This window comes from Columba livia, chromosome W, assembly GCF_036013475.1.
Source record: "Columba livia isolate bColLiv1 breed racing homer chromosome W, bColLiv1.pat.W.v2, whole genome shotgun sequence".
Classification (NCBI taxonomy): domain Eukaryota; kingdom Metazoa; phylum Chordata; class Aves; order Columbiformes; family Columbidae; genus Columba; species Columba livia.
In genome coordinates, this window is record NC_088641.1 from 14,164,098 (window position 1) to 14,185,670 (window position 21,573).

The window sequence follows — 21,573 nt, forward strand, 5'->3', positions numbered from 1 at the left end:
ATATTGGACTATTTCACAGTAATGAAGTCATCTGCCTACACTTTTCATAACTATTAAGTAAAAAATCAACATTTTTGGTTTTACTGTACACTATAACTAGCATAAGTAGTAATCTGTTGCTGTAGTGGAAGTAGTGTATGAAATCAATATTTAATCTTTAATCCCTCTTTTTGTAGAATTACTCCATGTCTGTGTATCTCGTTCGTCAGCTCACTTCAGCTATGCTTTTGCAGAGGTTAAAAATGAAAGGTATCAGAAACCCCGATCATTCCAGAGCACTAAGTAAGTCAAATTAATTTGCATCTCTGTACTTTTTCAGGGTGGTTGGTGGCTCTTTAAAACTAGAACTAGTAATATTTAGGGGATTTGCAGCATTTTGAAAAGAAAGTCCGGAGTATCAAAGGTTCTCTTTGCTGTTGCTGAGGCGTCATGCTTCACTCTCTGGTAATTATTTTATCTCTTTGCATGTTGGGTTGAGTTTGCTCCACTAACTGTTGTGGCTGTTTGTTTGATGTTTGCAGATGCACTATCTTGTGATTCACAGTGTTTGCCAGTCACTTATAAAGAGGAAAACTATTGTTTGATATTGATATTGCTATGACCTAGTTTCCTAGATGATCAAGGTTAGCATTTTAAATAATGGTGTCTAACTTCTTAATTTATTTTAATAGTTAAAGAAAAATTAACTGCAGATCCTGATAGTGAGATTGCCACAACCAGTCTGCGGGTTTCTCTGATGTGTCCTGTAAGTATGGCTGGAAATAATCGTGTACAGATTTGTGTATTCATCTGTAGTGCAGTTGGGCTGCTTTTAAAAGGCACCACTTTAGGAACTTCACTGGCTTCTGGTTTATACTGATTCATTAATATAAAATAATTGGGCAGGGTGACAGAATAATTAAAGGGCACAGTGATAAATAAAACTTTGGGTCTCCTCATCTCTTGCTGTAACAAAAAAAAAAATATATATATATATATATATTACCACCTTGTAACAAGGTAATACTGCCTTGGGGTTTCTCTTTCCAGGTAGAAACTGGTCTTTGTGTTTGTGACTGGTTTGTTAAGTTAAATGTTAAAATAGGTCTAATGCCATTTTGAGTCTAATATAATTGGAATTCACAAAATCCCTTGAAATATTTGGCTGAAAGAAAATTATCAAGCAGGTGCAAAATCCTAGAAATAACATTGCTGCAGATCCATTAGAAACGTTTGTTTGTTTGCAGCTTGGTGGGGACTTTGGGGATGGCTTTATTGTTGCTTTGAGTGCACTGTATGTGCTTTGATAGGGTGGATTTGCCTCCAGCGACCTTAGCACTGGGCATCTCTGCTGTGAGAAGAGAGAGTTACTTCACCTCTGATTTAATTGTTAGCCATCCAGGCCTGCTTTGCTCTTTTCTGTTCTCACACTCTTTAAATTTGTCTCCTGCAGCTGGGAAAAATGAGACTGACAATCCCATGCCGGGCTGTGACTTGCACACACCTGCAATGTTTTGATGCTGCTCTTTATCTTCAAATGAATGAAAAGAAGCCTACGTGGATCTGCCCTGTCTGTGACAAAAAGGCAGCTTACGAGAGCCTAATATTAGATGGGTAAGACACAGGGTTTGCAGAGTACAGAATTAATGAAAATTTTTCATGATGTATTAGATGGCTACACCTCAAGTCACAAAAGTAGCTATTTCGTATTATTTTCTTTGTCAAAATATTTTAGACTGGGAGGAATTATTTGACTCCGTTAGTTTCTGTTCCCATGTAATGAAGTACATTAGTTTATCTTCTAATTGCATCATCAAACTCTTGAACCTCAGCATATATCCTCTGGAGAAACCCAAATGTGACATCTAGGGATAGGGCTCCCTTTTACATTACCCTATCTCTGAAGCAATTAACTGTAACATTTAAACTTAAACTTAGAAACAGGGTGAAACTTGATTCCAAAGATGATGATTTCTACCTCTGTATGGAAATTTATGAATTGCAGTAATGTTGGAGTGGTATCGAGGTAGGTTGGGATACTCTCCTGAGTTTTGATGTCTGGGTGTCCACAAAGGCTGTAATTGCAGACATTTAGGTAAGACTAATTAGGGTGAAAGTACAGGCTATGGGTCGAAGGTGACCATAATTAGCTTTTCAGATGTGTCTCCCTCACTTGGCAAAAGCCTGGAATTAAAATTTGAAACCGCTTTTATTTTTCAGGCTTTTTATGGAAATCCTTAACGAATGTTCAGATGTGGATGAGATCAAATTCCAAGAAGATGGTTCCTGGTGCCCCATGAGGCCAAAGAAAGAAGCTGTGAAAGTCTCAAGTCCACAGTGCACCAAAATAGAAAGTACGTACATCTGGGTGGTGGTTGCAAACCAACAAAAAAATCTTGGAGACTTAGTTATTGCTGGGATAATGTGTGTGGATACTGATGTTTGTTCTGTGGGGGGTTAATATTTCTCAACTTACTTTCATTTAAACTTTTTTTTTTTTTTTAAAAAAAGGGGTGTTATCCCTAAAAGTGTGAATTTGTGGATTTTGTCTTTGCTTATTATAATAGCAGTTAAATAAATGAATGGTTGGTCTTGGTTTAGGTCCTTAAACTGATAAGTGAAGATTAAAGCTTGTGCTTTAATAATATCAACATGATACAGAATACTAATAGAACTGTTCCTGGGTCGTAACATTCTCTGTACTGGCCAGGAAGATGAGTTAAACCAGGATTTGAGATATTGATTCTGTTGCAAATAGAAACTTCTGATGTCAACAGCCTTAAAAAAAAAAAAAGTGATAGTTTCTTTTCTTGTTTAGGTTCCAGTGTTGTTAGCAAACCCTGTTCTGTGATGGTGACCAATGAGGTAAACAAGAAGAAAGTTGACATTATTGACTTGACTATAGAAAGCTCTTCTGATGAAGAGGAAGATCCTCCTGCCAAAAGGAAGAGCATATTTATGTCTGAAACACAAGGAAGCCCAACCAAAGGGTTTGTCAGTTTTAAAGTTAGTTGTTATTCTGTAATGTTGCAGATAAACTGATGTGTAGATGAATGGACTTGTCATCTCTCTTTGGGATCTAGCTCCACACTTCCAGAGGAGAATTTCTAGGCCTCTCCTTGCAGAAGGATGTATTGATTCAGTAACTTTGTACAGACAAAACACTTAAATAGTTTTACATCTCGCAAAAGACTTGCACTTGCTGTTGCTGTGTTTGCAGGGATATTTTTCCGTAGAAAAGGAAGCTGATCAGGCTAATGGATGGGATTCTCCTGAGAAAGCAGATGATGCCAAGTGGAGGAGCTTTATGCATTCTTGCTAAGTTAGTGTCATCTGAAAGGCTTTTCTCTCACTATTATACCCTTTATCTAATCCACTGATGCCCAGGAAATTAGGCTATGTTGCGTGTTTCATCCATCCTGTCAGTCTTGGAAGGGAGGTGCTTTGCTGTTTTGAATAAAGATGAGCTTTTCTTTCATCTCTTTCTTAAACTCTGGACACTGTTCGTGGTTATCGGTCAGTTCTGCACCTTAATTAGCACAACCACCAACTTTCAAGTCTGCTGTATCACAGTATCACAGTATGTTTGGGATTGGAAGGGACCTCAAAGGATCATCTAGTCCAATCCCCCTGCTGGAGCAGGAACGCCTAGGTGAGGTCGCACAGGAACATGTCCAGGCGGGTTTTGAATGTCTCCAGAGAAGGAGACTCCACAACCTCCCTGGGCAGCCTGTTCCAGTGTCTGTCACCCTCACTGAGAAGAAGTTTCTTCTCAAATTTAAGTGGAACCTCTTGTGTTCCAGCTTGATCCCATTACCCCTTGTCCTATCATTGTTGGCCACCGAGAAGAGCCTGGCTCCATCCTCATGGCACTCACCCTTTATATATTTATAAACATTAATGAGGTCCCCCCTTAGTCTCCTCTTCTCCAAACTAAAGAGCCCCAGCTCCCTCAGCCTTTCTTCATAAGGGAGGTGCTCCACTCCCTTCATCATCTTGGTTGCCCTACGCTGGACCCTCTCCAGCAGTTCCCTGTCCTTCTGGAACTGAGGGGCCACAACTGGACACAATATTCCAGATGTGGTCTCACCAGGGCGGAGCAGAGGGGAAGGAGGACCTCTCTCGATCTACTAGCCACCCCCTTCTAATACACCCCAGGATGCCATTGGCCTTCCTGGCCACAAGGGCACAGTGCTGGCACATGGTCATCCTGTTGTCCACCAGGACCCCCAGGTCCCTTTCCCCTACACTGCTCTCTAATATGTAATTTCCCAACCTATACTGGAACCTGGGGTTGTTCCTGCCCAGATGCAGGACTCTACACTTTCCCTTGTTAAATTTCATCAGGTTATTCCCCGCCCAACTCTCCAGCCTGTCCAGGTCTCTGGATGGCAGCACAGCCTTCTGGCGTGTCAGCCACTCCTCCCAGCTTGGTGTCATCAGCAAACTTGCTGATAGTACACTCAATTCGCTCATCTAAATCCAGTCAGCTGGGAAGCAAATGGATGTCTTCAACAACTTGTAGCGGTGATACTGAAATGCTGTTGCTGCTTGTGAGGGCTGTGGAGGAATCCTTCTGCAAGGGACTTTTGTTTCTTATTTTTATAAGAAAAAATAGCTACAAATACATCTCTTAATGAAGTTTCAGAAGGTATCAAGACTTCCTTCCATGCTCTTGTGTTTGTCCAAGATGGCTACTTGCAACCATAATTGTAGAAGAACTGAGTTTTCTTGTGTATCTGTGACAAATGTATTTTCCTTATTGTTTGGATATGGAAACGGCATGTTTTCATTCTTTAAATCCAAGTCAAAGCCAGGCTTTTGGGGGAATAGCTTTTCTGCTGTAAACAATCTTACCTGAATGCTAGTTTTTGGCAAAACCATGGAGTGTCTACCTATAGGCAGAAGCAACATAGGTTGAAATGTAAGAGGTGCTGAGAGGGGAAGGCCTGAAATCCAACCTTCTAAAATCAGAAGTAGCATAAATGCACCAGTGCAGCAGTATGGGAAGATGTGAGTGGGTAACAAGGCAGGACAGTGGGATGCAGGACTCTGGTTATTTCCACATGCTTTGAAGTTTTATAAAGATATTTATGTATGTGGCTGTAGCCCAAATGCCTGCAGTTTCGTATTTAACAGTGCCATGAAGTCATAGTGCAGAAAGTGAGGCTGAAGGAGGGTTTTAACTGGTTGCATGCTCCTAAAGAGCTGAACATAGCTCGAGCTCAGGCTGTGAGTAAAGAAGGCTTTGATATTAAACTCCCACATGTGTAATCTTTGCTCCAGGGGCTGAATAAGTCAGTCGTGCCCTTGGTGTGACAGGTTAACACTGAGGAAACGTGGAGAAATTGAAACGAGTGCTCTTCCCCTAGCTCTGGCTCCCTGTGCATCCCTCCCTGGGGTGCTGTGCAGATCCAGACGTCCATTTCTGTCTCTGGGTGGTAGACTGGTATAAATGACTCCATCACTGTACTTTGTTTTAATGCCAACTTGCTCTTACACCACAGCTGCTGTTGAGAACCAAGATATGGTCATGTTATTATGAAGACTGTTATGAAAGAGGAAACTAGAGTGGAATACTGTGTAGTGAGTAGCCATGCTGTAGTTGTGTTGTAACATAGCGACCTTGTGACTCAGAGCACATAGTGGTGCTTGATTTGTCATCGGTAACTAATGGCCAGGTTGTAACTTCCTGTGCTGTTTGAAACAGGGTTCTCATGTATCAGCCATCCACTGTCAGAGTGCCCAGCGTGACAACAGTTGATGCTGCTGCTATTCCTCCTTCATTAACAGACTACCCAGTACCATTCCATCACCCACCAATATCCAGTATTTCATCAGACTTGTCAGGTAGGTGGTGGCTATTTTTCATATGTATTCTGACAGCTTTATTAATTTGATGGGGTGGGTAAAAATTGGAGAATCAATTTTTTTTTTTTTTTTTTTTTTTTAATGGAACAAGACTAAATGCAGTATTGTACTGATATGTTGTGTAGACAAGTCCAGCACAGGCTGTCTTTCCTGTTTCAGATGGTCATGTGAAAAACATTGCTCCTGGGGTACAAATTGGCATTTTTGGAATGGCAGCCAGAAACACTTCTCACTATATTGAGTTAGACTTTGTGTGAATGTCTGGTTGTTACATGTCGTAGATGCGAGGGAGAGCAGATGTAGAGATGTTCTGCTGCCTGATTCTAGTGGTGCTCTGTCTAGAATTTATGAAAAAGGTTAAGGTGAGCTACAATATGTAAGCTGACCTCTATTGACTTTCTTTACCTAGACATACCCTAAATGCCTATGATGTATTCTTCAACACTGCTGCTAAATATCAGACAAAAAGGTGGGGATACTGATTGTTTTCTACCCTGGCTCCTTGAAAAGAATGCTGTATATAGGGACTCTGGGGGTTCTATTGGCCAGCTGTAAAGAACCCAGAGCCTAGGAGATGGTGACTTGTGGTGACAGATGTCATGCTGGCCTCCTGTACCTTCCTTTTCCCCCACTCCATTGCCTGTCTCCATTTCTCCCTTGCAACATCTATGGGTTTTTCCTCTTCTTTCAGCACCAGTTTGGCAATGGGTTGGATATCATTCCTTTTATTTTTTCTGTCCGTTTTGGTTCCCTTACTCCACTTCTCCCTCATTTAAAAAAATTGATTGTCTTCCCAAATTGGAGAGTAAGCTGAGAGAATGGGCAACTAGAACTGTTTTGTCCATGAAGTTCTATAAACATGTGAGAGCAAAAGAAGCTGTCAGTTCTGTAAAAGCAGCTGAGTTTTCTTTTGCCAAGTAAAGGTTGGACCAGATGATCCTTGTGGTCCCTTCCAACCTGGTATTCTACAATTCTTAAATCTCCTTCAAAATTCTTCTCTAAATGGAGAAAAGGAGGAGAGATGCCACTGGCCAGAACATATTTGGAAGTGAGGGGAGAGGGAGGGAGTAGATTTACCATTTCTTTCTGTTGACATAGCAAACACAAGGCCAATATTTAAAAACAAAACAAAAAAGGCTGTGATTTCTCTTTGGTTTCCTAATTTTAAACATCTTGCCCTAAATGCTTACACACTAATAGTGTATAAGACAGACAATAGTTGTCTCTGCTCTTAGAGGATATACGTTCAACTACTTGTAGTTTCTTCTTCGTTCCTTTTATTTGTCTAGACACAAAATGGGGATGATATTAGAAGTGTTTCCTTATTGGCTGCCCGTGGGTGGAGGAAGAGACCTGTTGCTTGTTTTTGGACTTGTGCATGTTGTGACTTTACTTCATTCCAGCATCTTTAATGTGATGACACTCTTCATGTCCCAGTTTGGCCAAGTCAGGTACAATACGCAGTGAAACGCGCATTATGAACCAACAGCTCCAAACAGCAACCTTCATCTAAGCAACCACATTGAACCACCCTGCAATATCCAGTGAATAATACATCATTATGTCATTCTCATTCTTAAAAAGAGCCACTTGTACTAGATAACTTGTTTTGCTGCTGCCTGAAGTGGTCGTTGAGAGTGGTGTCACCATGGTATATTCCATTTAGAAACTTGTGTAACAATTGCAAAATCTGTTCTATGAGCACAAAAAAAAAGTTCCTTACGTTTCTTGTGATGAAGAAAAGAAAGATTAATCTTTTTTTTTTTTTTTTTTTTTTTCCTAGGTCTGGATTTTCTTTCGCTAATCCCAGTTGATTCACAGGTATGTGTCTGAACTGCTCTGGGGTTTAATTTCCAAGTCTGGTTTTTGTGACATACTGCTCAAATGCTGTCATCATCCATATCAAGTTTGCAGTTAGACCCAGCCACAGACCAGGAAAACCCATTTTCCCAACAAGAGGTGGTGATGAAGATGCATTAAGGGAGGATTCAGTTTAGCCTCACTATGATAAATCCAGGCATGGACATTTGCTCTTTATTGATGCTTTTTACCTTTCCGAAGTGAATACTTGCACAGCACTAACTTGAATACACCCTTCGTGTATTTAACACTCTTAGTTCTTAATGTGTATCTGTAGGCCAGGTTAAGCTCTGTAATATTTCACTGATTGCTGTTGGTTTTGATATTAGTAGGAGATTAAGTTCTAAAGAAAATACCTTCATTAATTTGATGGGCGCATGGCTGAACACTTTTATAATAAATCCTGTGTAACACCTAAACCCCATTGGCTTTGGATTATATGGAAATTTTGTAGGTCCAAAGTAACTAGGTGGTATTTTTGCCTTCTCTGGAAACTTAAACTTTACAGAATTAGGGAGAATGATTCTTACAGTAACTAGATTCTTACACGTACAAGATTACAGCCTTGAAATGTGGGGTAATATTGGCTCCTTAATTAAGACAAGAGGATCTGAAGTAGACCCTCTGTTTTGTCTCTCTGTCACTAGAAGACAACAGTAATAGGACTTGACTTTCTGGTGCCTTAAAAACAGAGGATGAACTTCCTCCTTTTCTTTCCACTTATTGCATCTTGCAATACTCTGTGCCTGACCTTGAGATCTGAACTGCCAAAAGTGGGAATAACAGAAGTTTGTTGATGTGGGAGGCTGGAAGCAGGTATGCTGCTGCGAAATGTCCACTTTGGACAGTTCAAACAGTTCAGGCTCAGTTCCAAACATAAGCCCAAGCTTGGAATCCACAGGGTAAGAGAAAGTCAAGTGTGTTGAACAACATGTGTGTGTGCATGCATGGGGGTGTCTTAGATCATCCTCTTTGACACCTGGCAACCTTGTTCTGTTTCTAAATGTGTAAAATGTTGAGCTCTGCTTTGAGAAGGCTTGTCTTCCACTTCAGGAAATGTAAATCAACTGAGTAACTTTCCCTAATCAGACTTGATCAGGTCTCGTTTATCATTGCTAAAATGTTTAGAGACCTGCACGTATAATTGTGGGTGTATACTATGAAAATGTTGATTACTACAGTGCTTCTGTTTGAGGGGATGAAATTATTTTAACCTCTGTTGTGGTAGCAGAATGCTTTTTGCTGCTTTTCATGACAAAAGGAGCCTGAAATATGCAGTTGTGCCTGTGGGTAGCAAACATTCTCCAAATACTATGGGTGTTTGTGTGGTGTTTTGTTTTTTTTGATTTGTTTTGGGGTTTTTTTTTGTGGTGGTGTGTTGTGTAGTATGTGCTGTGTTTTTGGTGTGTTTTTTTTTTTTTTTGGTCATTAGAGTGTTTCTTAATGTGCTAGTAAATGCTCAAGCTAACCAGTTCATAAGAAAAAATTAAAAAAGAGGGGAGGATGAGAGAGAAGGGCTTGTGGCTACCACCTCTGCTTGTCTCTTGCTGGTTTGCAGAACTCCAGTTCTTGCTGTGCATGTGTTAACGAGGTTCTGTTAGTTAACGTGTTTCACACTTGTCGTAGGGAAGATGTATCTTCAGAGCATACATTTCCCTTGTGCAGTTAGTCTCTTCATTCTTCATTGTTTGTTTCAAGCAGTACTGTCCTCCTATGTTTTTGGATAGTCTCACCTCAACCTTAACAAGCAGCACACCTGGCAGCATTGTCACCTCAACCAGTCATCACGAGAGCAACATGCACGTTAGCTCCTCTGGCAGGAGCGAGCCTGGGGTGATCACCAGCTGTGGCAGCAGTGCTCCCGACATCATCTCACTGGACTGAAACACGGGGCAGCTTTTTAGGGACTCCAAGAGAAATTGCACAGAGCCGCTGCTCCCATCTCTGAAACATGGGCATCTCAGAAGTTGTTCTGATATTTATTGAGAGGATTTACCTTCTGGAAAATGGAGTAAATTCATCTATGTTAGGAACAGAAGTTATAGATTGTTTTGTTATTGGTTTTGTTGTTTTTTACTCATTAAATATCTGGTATAGAAAAGGCCCCTTCAGAATGTGCTTTTATGCTTTTGGCTTGTTCAGGGGAAACTAACTTTTTGTTGCTGGGTGGATTCCACAAATGGTTTTCAATTTTGTTGTAAAACACAGCAACAATGTGAAAACAAACTTTTTTTTTTTTTTTTAAAAAAAAAGGCACTTAACCACTCTAGAACACCAAAGTGTATGCATTGGTGAAATTTTACTATTTTCACTGGGGCCTGTAATAAACTTCAGACAATGAAGCTTTGTGAAATGGCCATGACTACTGTTGTATGTCTCTTGCTCCCCACTTCCCCTTTACCAGGTGATGTAGGAAACCCTCTGTAAACGGAACTTTTTTTTTTTTAATCCTGATTTCATATTTTTTCACAAATGCAACAACATCCTAAGCTGTGACTTCTCTCTAAGTTCTTTGGGCTGGGGAGGGGACAAATTATCTATGCAACCCCTGTATCACACAATTGCTGTGCTGTCATGTCAGAATTCAGAGACCTCCCCACCACCAAAAACTCCAAACTATGCACAGTTGAGCTTCAGTTGAATTTCTGGCTTGGATAACTTTGAGGTGCTAGGGGGAAAAAAAAGCAGCCTTTAAACTCAAATTTAGGTTATAATGTTCTTGGTGCCTCCACCAAATGAACAAGTGAAGAGTGGGCAGCTGTAAGGAGACAAAGTAGGAATTACTTTCTCCAGCACAGGTTTATTTTCTAGGATGTCTTGCCCACAGCTTCTGTTGCTTTGATAACTGCTGTGTTCCACTCAGGAATACAACACTCTGACATGCCACAGGGGATGCTTGGCTTTTTGGAAAACAAAAGCTGTAGCTGCAGAGTTCCCACCTAACTGGAATTGTGTATTTAGGGCTTAATAGTGCTTTGTCCCACATTGCATGGCCTCCAAACTATGGATTTTTCTAATTGGATGGGAGTAATTCCCTTCTGTTTTACTCTTCTGAGGAATCTGCTGCTACTTTGTGTGTGTGCAGTGTCTCCCCATGTGCCTCCAAGGAAAACCTCAGCAGTACTGGATGTGGAAGAGGTTACAGACCAGGAAAACAGTCATTTTCATAGAGCTGGAATAATGGCATTGTTTATATATGTTTGACATAGCAGCTTTCCCAAGTGTTGTGTTTCTGTTGAGTAGCTGTATTTGAGATTACTCCTTCCCTAATTACCAGCTTTCACTTTTTCCTAATGTTTTGTTCCTTTTTTCCTTAGTCAGATGTCAGGTGCTTTTTGCCTTCTGTTACTATTATGTGCAAGGGCGAAAACTCATGGACTCCACACAATCCAATATGAATTCAAGCGAAGCCATTTATTACAGAAACAAGCCTCCTTATATATGCAGTTATTTCCTGATCACACGTCCACGCTCCAAGCACGCATTAGCTGATGGGATATTGTCCATGTTCACGAGCTGTCCACGCGCCCGAGTCTCACTGCTACTAGGTCTGTTGATTTACATCTTGTTGAGGCCCTGAGGCCTCACTTCCACAGCAGGTGTTGTTTTTTAGCCTTCGAGCTGGCTGTGAGATTCCGGAGCTAGTTCAGAAATAAATCTCCATCTAATAGAAACCCATCCACACAACAACCTCAAGAAAATCCCTCAAATCTCCCATGCTTCCCCCTTTTTCTTTTTGAACCAGCCAGGCCTTGTTTACAATGCGCTGAATCATCTTTGAAATATACTGCAGCATACAACATGTGATTAACAACAATGATTACAGTTACATATAATGTAGCTAAGCCTTACGTAATAAGATCAAACAACTACCCACCTGGGTCTCCTTGACAAAACAGGTTAGTGTGGCTGGAGCCCAATCAGCACCTACCCCCCTGTTGCCGCAGCAAGCTGGACTGGGCAAGGCTTTTATTAGTGTCTCATCTGGGGCGCTACAACTGTTATCCCAAAACCAGGATTCTTTACCTGGTGCGCATACAAAAGAGCCAAACCCAGCACATCGAGATGAGACACAGCCTATCACAGAGTTGCGCAAGTCTGGATGCTGGAACAAAGCTAGCATGCTAGAAAGAAAAGTAACGGCTATTACGCATAAAATCTTATCACGTTCACGCAGTAAGGAACTAAATTAGTCATGATCTTCTGTATTATCACAAAATGCAATGGATTCTCATGATTTAACAGTCTGTGAACTTACTGTACCATATAACAGGCAAAGACTTACCAAACTATAATATGCTTAAACAGATACCTACAAAGAAAATAGGTTAATAAGGAAAACATCTTGCAGACTTCAGCAAGTTTACTGTGACCTGCGTGTTATCAGTTAACTCTCTCAGCTTGTTGAAGTTCAAACCGTTCCACCTGTAAAACTGTCTGAAATGATTTAATGATCTCTTGTAGAGATTTATTTTGTCCTGTTCTTCTCACCTTAAAAACAATGTTAATTGCAACAAAGTATTATACTTCAAGGTTCTATCCTCTGGACACTTTTCCCAGTCATTTAAATGATACAGCAGCCACCATCAATTACAACATTTCACAAGATCTTCCTTCCTCATATTTCCAAGTGCTTTCCTATGTTCTAAAACACCTCCCAATACCGATTTCTTAGGAACACAACTGCAAACAGTCATTCCTGACCCCATCTTGTAAGTAAAGACCATGAGAAGAGGGAGGGAGGGGGGGAAGCACAGGGCTGCTTGCAGCGCGAGTGGGAAAAGTGGGGAGAAGGTTTACGGTGTACTTATACCACAAAGAAACAATTCTAACAACAACCAGTAAAACAATTAACTCACATTCCTGACAAGCTGCTTGATTTTCAGAGAGGCAATACACAGAAGCACGTAATATGTACTGTAAAACTTGCAGATAACATGTTGATAGCAAACATTAGCATTCTCTACTGCTAATTTCAACACCAGTGCTTCCTTAGCTTCTAAGTTTTCAACCTGCTTATTGATGGACTCTTGAACATGGTCAATAAATTGCATGTAATTCTCATTGGGACCCTGATAGTAGTTATAAAAGATTTGGCTGCTTTGTTGGTTTCAGGCACCTCTATCATAGCTTGATATGCACGGTCTGCTGATTGCCTCAGGATTTCAGAAACTAATAGCGCCTGTAATTGTGGTGTGCCAATTAGTGTCTCTTCCAAGAGTTGGGGGATACCCGCCCCTTTCAATGAGTCCCCATCATTCCGTCCTAAATGATCTATAGCTGTTACATTGCACAGGTCTAATTTTGCTTGAGTCTTTCATGGTTTTTATCTGATCTCGGGGCAACTCGTACACATACTCCTTTTCCTTTTAACTTTTCAAGAAAATGCTGCAAACCCCCATCCTCATCCAAGTCATCAGATAACACGGACTTGAACAGTGCTGGAGAATCATTAGTAATGGGGGTTTGGAACAATGCACATTCTCGCCAATATTTTCTAGCATCATAATTATTTGTATAACCTGAGTCCCCAGGCGCACCCCCTTTCCCATCATGATCAGCATGACTGCATTGCTTACTGCTGGATTCACTCGCTATTAGCTGATCTAATCTTTCACGCAGTTCTTTTGTCCAGTTCCTATCCGGTGACTCCTTCTGCTCTCTCGTGGAAGTTGGAGGGTTAAAAGGCGGTAAAGACAGATACAAATTGGTAAAAGGACTGATAGTACACTTGTTTATGACTTTAGCATTCTCAGCTTTCACAGGTTCTTTGGGCAAGTTGTCTGACTCCAGTCCTTTGGACTTGTTCTCACCAGGGTTGGGCAATGGTACAGGAGGCCACCCGCTCGGCATTTTTCCTCCCCCCGCCCCGGACTGCTGAGGTATCTGGGGTGCTGAAGGCACAGCAGGGGATGGAGTAGGGAGGGTATCAAAGACACGACCGGGTAAACTTCACAGCGACTTTCAGGATTCTTATCAGGCTGCAACGCTGCAAAAATTCTGGCAGCAGCAGACCGTTCAGCTTTAAGATCTTTTAAGGTAGTGATTATAAGCTTCCATGTAGTTACTAATGATTTAGCTTCTTTATCTCCATTGCTGACCTTATCCCATAATTTCTGCCCTATATCGTCCCAAAGTTCAAGTTTTGAGTCACTAATGCTTGTAACAGTCTTTTCAGGTTTTAATTGCTTCACTGTAGTAATTATCAGTTTCCAGGCGGTTACAAGGCCGAGAATATCTTTTTCACTGTGACTGATTGCCTTCCACAAGACAGTTCCCACTTTTTCCCTAGTCTCTATTTGAAAAGCTCCTGACAGATCGTCAGAAAACCCATTGCCTCTGCACCAAATTAATAGTCTTTTGAGGTTACTCTCCTCATACTTCACTCCTCTCTTAGAGAGGATATGCGAGAGGAGCCGCAGTATTTCTTCTTTTTCTTTGAAAATATTCTGCCCCATCTCCTCTCGCCCCCAGCTGCTCACCTCTTTGGGCGTCCGTTGCAACGATACCAGATCCTTTATCCCTCCTCTGCCGCTTCTGTAGCAATCAATGAGGAGTCACGCAGCCCGCAGACTGCATCCCGGTCACGGTCCAGCCGAGCCGTTCCAGCTGGGGCTCGCTCCCTGCAGCGGTCGTTCCCCTTCCGTAAATTCTCCTTATGGATCATGTCGGGGTCACCACTTGTGAGGGCGAGAAATCATGGACTCCACACAATCCAATATGAATTTGTATTTGCTAATTATACACTTTCTTAACAGAACAAGTGAAATTTACTTCTGATAAATATTTAACTAGATATCACATCTTAAACTGAAACCTGTATTTTTTAATTGTTTCCAAGTTTCCAATATCTTTATATACACAGGCTCCACTGTAGTTTTCCTTTGGGGCAAGGAACAGAGATAACAACAAGAGTTTATTTCTTCCTTATATTTTAAGCATATAGTCCTCCTATGCACAGCCATTTACGTTAGTTCTAAATGTAAACTTTATGGATGTGTCCCTCTGGCAGGATGGATGTTCTCCTACAGAAGCTACTCTTATAATCTGAGATAGGGTAGTATCAGAGTTGTAAAATCTTGATTTGTGCCTAAAAACAACAGAGCCTTATTCTCCAGCTGGGATAATTATGTCCCACTGTTGCAAAAGTAGAATGAAAACAGATACACGGAGTGACCATTAAACAAGACATGGAAGTAGAATGTCGTGGTTGAGATGGACAAACGACATAGGCCAAGTTCTTCCAGGATGAAAGTAGTAGATGCCATTTATTTCCACAAGGGCATTTTTATACAGTTCTACCAATTCATGTGTCTCTTCACTATTGGTTACAAGTTACAGCAGTAACATCTCATTGGCTGTTTTTGCTCTCATCAATGTTACTCTTTTACTCCCTTCTCTCTCACGGGTACATCCTTAACATCTCCGGATACTCCTTTACTCCCATCTTTCTCATGGGTGGGCCTTAATATCTTCAGGGCTAATTTCTGTTCCCATGCCCTCCGTCAGGGAATCCAAGGACCCACCGTAGTCCCACAACAGAATGTTAGTTTTATGGATTGCTTGTTGTTTCAAGAAGTCATTAATATATTATTATCACTTTGTGGTGGAGCTGGAACAGCTTGGGTTGGAGATGGAAAAGAACCTTTAAATCATGGTGTGACTGGAGGAAGTTAATAGTGAGAGCCAAGTTAAGGTAAATGGCACTCCTTTATTATTGCTTGGGTCATCCCTTGGCCAAAATGAGTATTTTTAACACCTTAAGACTGCTGGATCACTTTTAATTCACTTTGTTATATCATAGCAGCTGTTCTTGTTAATAAAACTGGGTAAACCATTCTTTTTGCTAAATGGCTTGTTAAAAAAAAATATTTGAAAAGATAAAGAGCTCAGTTCAAGCATTACTATTAAGGTCTTACCAGGCCTTCTGGCAGGGACTTCAAGATTATGTATTAATAAATGCTGCCCACTTCTGCACATTTCATTTACACAAATATCAAAACAGAGTTTGCCATATATGCTGCTCTACAAGAGAGAGAGGCACTGGCATTACAATTTTTTTGGTCATAAATGCAACTGAAATCACAAAGCCTGATTAAAAATTAATAGTAATTTTAATTTTAGATGTTTTTCATTAAAGAGCTGTTACAGAGTTTCTGTTCTGCTGTGATAGCCAGCAACCGGATCAAAGTTATCTTGCTATGAACTGCTGCTTCAGAAGGGTTAAGGTCTTCTGTGTGCAACAAAAAACAAAGGAGATGAAAGCTGTATTTGTCAAAGAGAGAAACATCACCACTTTATTACAAACAGAACATCACTTTTGCCAAACCCCTCAAGTTTCATGGCCACTACAGCCAGAAAGTGACCTTTTAACTGTCATTACACCATTTAGGAAGTCCATACTGCAGTGTTGCTCATCCCTGGCTATCTGCAACACCTCCAGAGTAGACTGTCTTCCTCTTCTGCAGGTGTGCCGGATTGTCTGAAAATGAGTTAATTTTCTTCCTGCAGTTAGGAACCTTTCTTTTTCATAGCTAGCATGCTCATTATTTGGACTTAGTTTGAGAACAAGAGATAGATAGCACCCCAGCACAGAGCTAATGTTTTTAATTGCTCTGGTCTGAGAGCCAAGGACCTGCTGAAGTCTGCCCACAGGTGTGAGGCATCAAGGAAGGGGGGGATGGATGGAGCAGAGCTTGACTGCCATCCAGACTGATCAGTAAGAATATTCCATCTCATTAGCATCATGCTTCATATTTAAGGAGAGTTGGGATATTCCACTCTCTCTCACACGTTTTTCTTTCCTCTTTTTATCAGAGTTGAGGGAGTTCAGTTTAGTTTGGCCTTTTGCCATTTTGCAGAGGCCTCTGGGCCTTTCTGCCTTTTTTCTCTTTTTGGGATCAGCTCTTTGGGACAAGGTACTGCTTCCTGGGACTGGCTGCTTGGTGTGGATGAAGTTCGTGAGGAATTGCAGTGAGTATATTTTATTTTGTATTCTATTTTATATAAATATTTACTAGTAGTGCATTAGTATTTTGTTATTTTATTAAACTGTGTTTATCTCAATCCAAGTTTCTCCCTTCCCTTTTGATTCTCTCTCCCCTATTGGGGGGGGAAGAGGCAGGCAGGCAGATGAGTGAACAGCTACTGTGGTTGTTTTGCTAGCTTGGGTTAAACCACAACAGCAGGGTACCTCTTTCTCTTACAGATGTTCAAATTCTTACTGTAACAAACCATTACATGGCTTCAATTCAGAAATATATTTTCTAAAAACAAAAATGAACACACTGAAGCTGACATAGGTAACTAGAATGTCCATTTCAGTAAAAAATATTTCTACAATGAAAGACCATAACAGTTAAAAAGAAGAGGAAAAATAAAAAAGGAGGAAAAATGAAATGAGAGAAAAAATAAAAAAAGGGAAAAAGAAAAAAAAAAAAAAAAAGAAAAAAGTGTTCCAATAGCACTCATCATCAAGAAATGCAAAGACATACAAGCTTCTGTTTATCACAGAAACAGGCTGGTAAATTCTGATTCACTAGAATAAAGAGATTCAAAACAGGTGAAACGCATTATCAGAGCTGCAGTGATTTAAAATAATGGGGTATGCTTACTAAGGGGAAAAATAAATTAAAAATGAAACAAAACAACCCACCCTGTAGTGTTTCCAACAGACTGATTTCCCTGAGAAAATGCTGATGTGATTCAGGGAAGAACATTCTTCCTCAAGATCAGTGCAGCGCAGCACTGTATAATACATATATTAGCACATATGCACAGCCTTTTCCCAGCCTCATTGGAAGCAATGCTTTTATCTCCTATCCTTTATATACACTGATGATCAGGATTGTACTCCTAATCTTACACTTGAATTTGCTACACATGCTGAGCAAAATGTATGGAAATGTTCAAATCTGTGACCTACACGGAGGTGCACTCACAGAATCATTTTGGTTGGAAGAGACCCTCAAAATCATTGAGTTCAACCATAACCCACCCCTGGCACTACCCCACGCCCCTGAGAACCTCATCTCTGCGTCTATTCAACCCCTCCAGGGATGGTGACTTCACCACTGCCCTGGGCAGCCTTTTCCACTGCTCCACAACCCTTTCCAGGAATAAATGTTTCCTAATATCCAATCTGAACCTTCCCTGGCACAACTTGAGGCCATTTCCTCTCGCCCTAACTCCCCACACCTACAAAAGGAGGAAAAAGAGAGAAACAGCAGCCACCTCCCTACCCGTGCACCTGGTACCCTTATAATAAAAGAGCATGGGGGGGGGAAATAAAAATAAATTAATAAGCTCAGCGGTGCCCCAGTACTACAGTCGGGCAGAAAGGGACATGCTCAGGGCCGCGCCCCGCCCCCCCCCGACTCCTGTCAGCAGCGGGAGGGCGGGAACTGCCACCTCCTCCCCCTCCTCAGCCAACCCCCAGAGCTATGAGAGAAAAAGCAGAACACTCCTGAAAAAGCACCGTGTTCCAGGGAGGGCCAGCTGGGTTGCTCCGACCCGCCGCCCCTGTCCAGCCCGCTGCACCTGACAGATAGCGCTGTGACGGGAGCGGCGACACAGATAGCAGCCGCCCCCTCGTGAGGCGCGGTCAAGGGCCCGGCTGCCTCAGAGCGCCCCTGTGACCGGTGTCTTGGCACCACACCTGGCCTTCTCCCCGCAGCAGCACTCACCGTCGTGCCGGATCTCTGCGGATCCCACCTGCCGCCGCCTCAGCCGGGAGGCGGGGACGAGCCGAGATCAGCTGTTGCTGGAGCTCGAGCTTCCTCCTCCTGAGCCGAGTGCTCTTCAGCTCGGCCGGTGCTAGCAGTCTCCCCTGTCCACCTTGACTGCTGCCTGTTCCCGCTGCGACCCTTCCCCGGAGGTGAGCTGCCCTGCCGCTCTTCCCTGGGCTCCTAACGCCGCCATGACCCCCCAGCCACCGCCCAGACCCTAAGGGTCTCCCGCGTCCCTCACAAGGGCGGTGGCCATTGTCCGGGAAGGGGACGGGAGAGCGCGGGGAGGCGGTGGCGGCGGGCGGGCACCCCCCTCCTCACAGGGGCTGTCGGTGCCGTTAATTTCCCCGTGGCAGCGAACTCCAGGGTCCTGCGTGTTGTGTGGAGGTGGGAAAGAGTCCCGGCTCCGGCCATCGCGTTAATTCTCTGTCATCACCCGGGTGAACGGTAGATGGAGCCCCAGCCCTTCCCCTCGGAGAGACCGGCTGAGGCGGCCGTGGTGCTTCGGTTTTCCCTCTTAGGATGTTCGGTGGCAGGTTTGATCGCTTGCTTTGCATAGGTATTCAGTCTCGGTGCCACAGCCCCTTATTAGTTACTTTTAAAAATGAGTTAAATGACTGATCGGTTCCTTGATGAGATGCGAAGGTGACGTCTCATCCCTTTAAAAGCAACTTTCAGTCAGGAAAGACACTAAAGTAATAACAGCTGTGGGAGATTTGAGGGATTTTCTTGAGGTTGTTGTGTGGATGGGTTTCTATTAGATGGAGATTTATTTCTGAACTAGCCAAAGGAATTTCAAGGCCAGCTCGAAAGCTGAAAACAGGACCTGCTGTGGGAGTGAGGCAGTTGTACAATAACAGGGCCTCAACAAGATGTAAATCAACAGACCTAGTAGCAGTGAGACTCGGGCGCGTGGACAGCTCGTGAACATGGACAATATCCCATCAGCTAATGCGTGCTTGGAGCGTGGACGTGTGATCAGGAAATAACTGCATATATAAGGAGGCTTGTTTCTGTAATAAATGGCTTCGCTTGAATTCATATTGGATTGTGTGGAGTCCATGAGTTTTTGCCCTTGCAAACAGCATTTCACATTTTAAATATAGGCTTTCACCTGTGATTGTTTTTTAGAAATATTAGGTAATTAAATTGTCAAGCACCGAGTGAGCACCGCTCCCAACTTTGGAGAGCAAACTAAGGGAAAATTTATACAGTAGTACTCCTAAGAGTTGAAGATCAGAAAAGATGAATATCTAATCAAGCTGCTATGCAAGCATATTGTTAAATATGAAGTGCTACAGATGGAACAAAAGGCTGCATCAGCCATACAGAAGGAATGGTCCTTGTCAGAAACCACTTGCAGTGTCAGGCATCGAAAAATACTGTCCTGTTATTATACTTTCAACAGAGCTGCTGCTTTAGAGAGAGAGAGAACTTGCAGGATTTTATTCAAATAGATAAAGCTTAATACAATCAAATACATTTAAGATATCAAAATAGCAGTAGCAAGCACTTGGGAACTGAAAAGTGGGAATGTGGGAAAATGCTGAGGGGTCTGGAGCATCTTTCTTATGAGGAGAGACTGAGAGAAGCTGAGAGGGGATCTCACCAATGCTGATAAATATCTCAGGGTGGGTGTCAGAGGATGGACCAGACTGTTCAGTGGTGCCCAGCGCCAGGGTGAGGGACAACGGGCACAGACTGAAACACAGGAGGCTCTATCTGAACATGAGCAGAAACTTGTTTGCTGGGAGGTGCCAGAGCCTGGCCCAGGCTGCCCAGAGCGGGTGTGGAGTCTCCTGCTCTGAGACATTCAAACCCGCCTGGACACATTCCTGTGTGATGTGCTCTGGTGACCCTGCGTTAGCAGGGTGTCACGGAGGCACCCTGAAGTTAGTTTAGATGGACAACAGGGTCCAAAACAAACTTTTATTCAGTAAAGAAGGTGCAGCAGATTAACTGGTGGAAGACGGGGTTTTAGCTCTCCAATAGTGACATAAATACAGGTTCGAGTATCAGTCGAGGTAATTATTGAGGTGCAGCAAATAATAACAATGGAGATCCACAGTGTGCATACACATGGCTCACCAAAACAATGCCAGAGCCGTCCATGACTCCGGGAAAAGTATACACTTGCCTGAATCTGGCAAGGAATTATTAAAGAAAATACATGTGCTTATATTTAAGCACGGAACAAGCACCCGCGATCCTGCGAGGAATTATTAAAGAAGTTTTATCACTCACCCACGTGGCTCGGTGGGGGAATCCCGGTCCCAGGAGATTACCTTAGGCAGCCATTCTGCCTAAGGGGGAGGGCTCTCAGCCGCAGCCTTTGGCCCACGCTCCAAGAGGTCCGCACAACCGGCAGCAAAACCTCGGCGGGGGTCTCGTTTATGTAGCCTTGTCAGATCTGACTGTAGACATTCCAGAAGCTTCTCTGCACCCCCACTCTGGCTGTGGGCTCCCAGGGGCTCCTTGGCACCTCTGCACCCCCTCCTCTTCTCTCTTAATGACCCTGGCCAATGGGCTCTGGGGTCAAACAAAAGAAGCTGTTAACCCCATTGCAGGAGAGGAGGGGGTAGATGTGTCTGCACCTTCCATATCGAAGGGAGGGGGGGAACGGGGGTGTGCATCTGCCACACAGGGGGGTTGGGCTGGGGGATCTCCAGAGGTCTCTTCCAACCCCAACCATTCTGTGATCCTGTGATCTGTAATGTGATTAGGAAATTCTGACCTGCATTTTTTTTTATCTAACAGCAATTTCAGTGGTGATAACTGGCTAGTGGGAGTTCAGAATTATATGTTGCCTCAAAGGCATTGCTCATTTTATCAAAGAGCAAGTATTAGTTGCACCATACTCCTCAAAGCAGTACTATAAGAGAGGAAAAGCTCCATCTGAGAGCTCCAGAGCTTCTTCAACCAGATACTTAGCAAATTCACATTGAACAGGCTGTAAGCTCAATGCATTTGCTGTCTTGGCTGTACCTGTATTCAAAACAAAATAATTTATGTGACTGAAGTCTTGGCCAAGAAAGAAAAAGGCTGAGAGCTTCTTGTCATTCAGCCCCTGTGACTTTCCACATGCTGTTTTATTCATCTCTTTTCCCCAAGCATGAAGAAATGTTTACCAGATACT

General features: G+C 42.6%; 1 protein-coding gene across 4 annotated transcripts in view; it reads left to right on the forward strand.

The window, feature by feature from the left end:
• Positions 1-10,063, forward strand: part of LOC135575246 (E3 SUMO-protein ligase PIAS2-like) — a 30,815-nt gene extending 20,752 nt beyond the window's left edge. Inside the window, exons 7-15 of one of the 4 annotated variants that reach the window (XR_010468720.1) lie at positions 177-282; positions 672-745; positions 1,433-1,593; positions 2,200-2,333; positions 2,798-2,969; positions 5,690-5,829; positions 6,260-6,319; positions 7,634-7,671; positions 9,412-10,063. Coding sequence is in view for 3 of the 4 variants with exons in the window: in XM_065044896.1 (XP_064900968.1) it covers positions 177-282; positions 672-745; positions 1,433-1,593; positions 2,200-2,333; positions 2,798-2,969; positions 5,690-5,829; positions 7,634-7,671; positions 9,409-9,594 (1,011 nt within the window). In the remaining variant the exon portion in view is untranslated. Of the gene's footprint in view, positions 1-176; positions 283-671; positions 746-1,432; positions 1,594-2,199; positions 2,334-2,797; positions 2,970-5,689; positions 5,830-6,259; positions 6,320-7,633; positions 7,672-7,757 lie in introns of all 4 variants that reach the window. The other 3 variants (XM_065044898.1, XM_065044896.1, XM_065044897.1) reach the window with 3 other exon arrangements.
• The last annotated feature ends 11,510 nt before the right edge of the window (positions 10,064-21,573 follow it).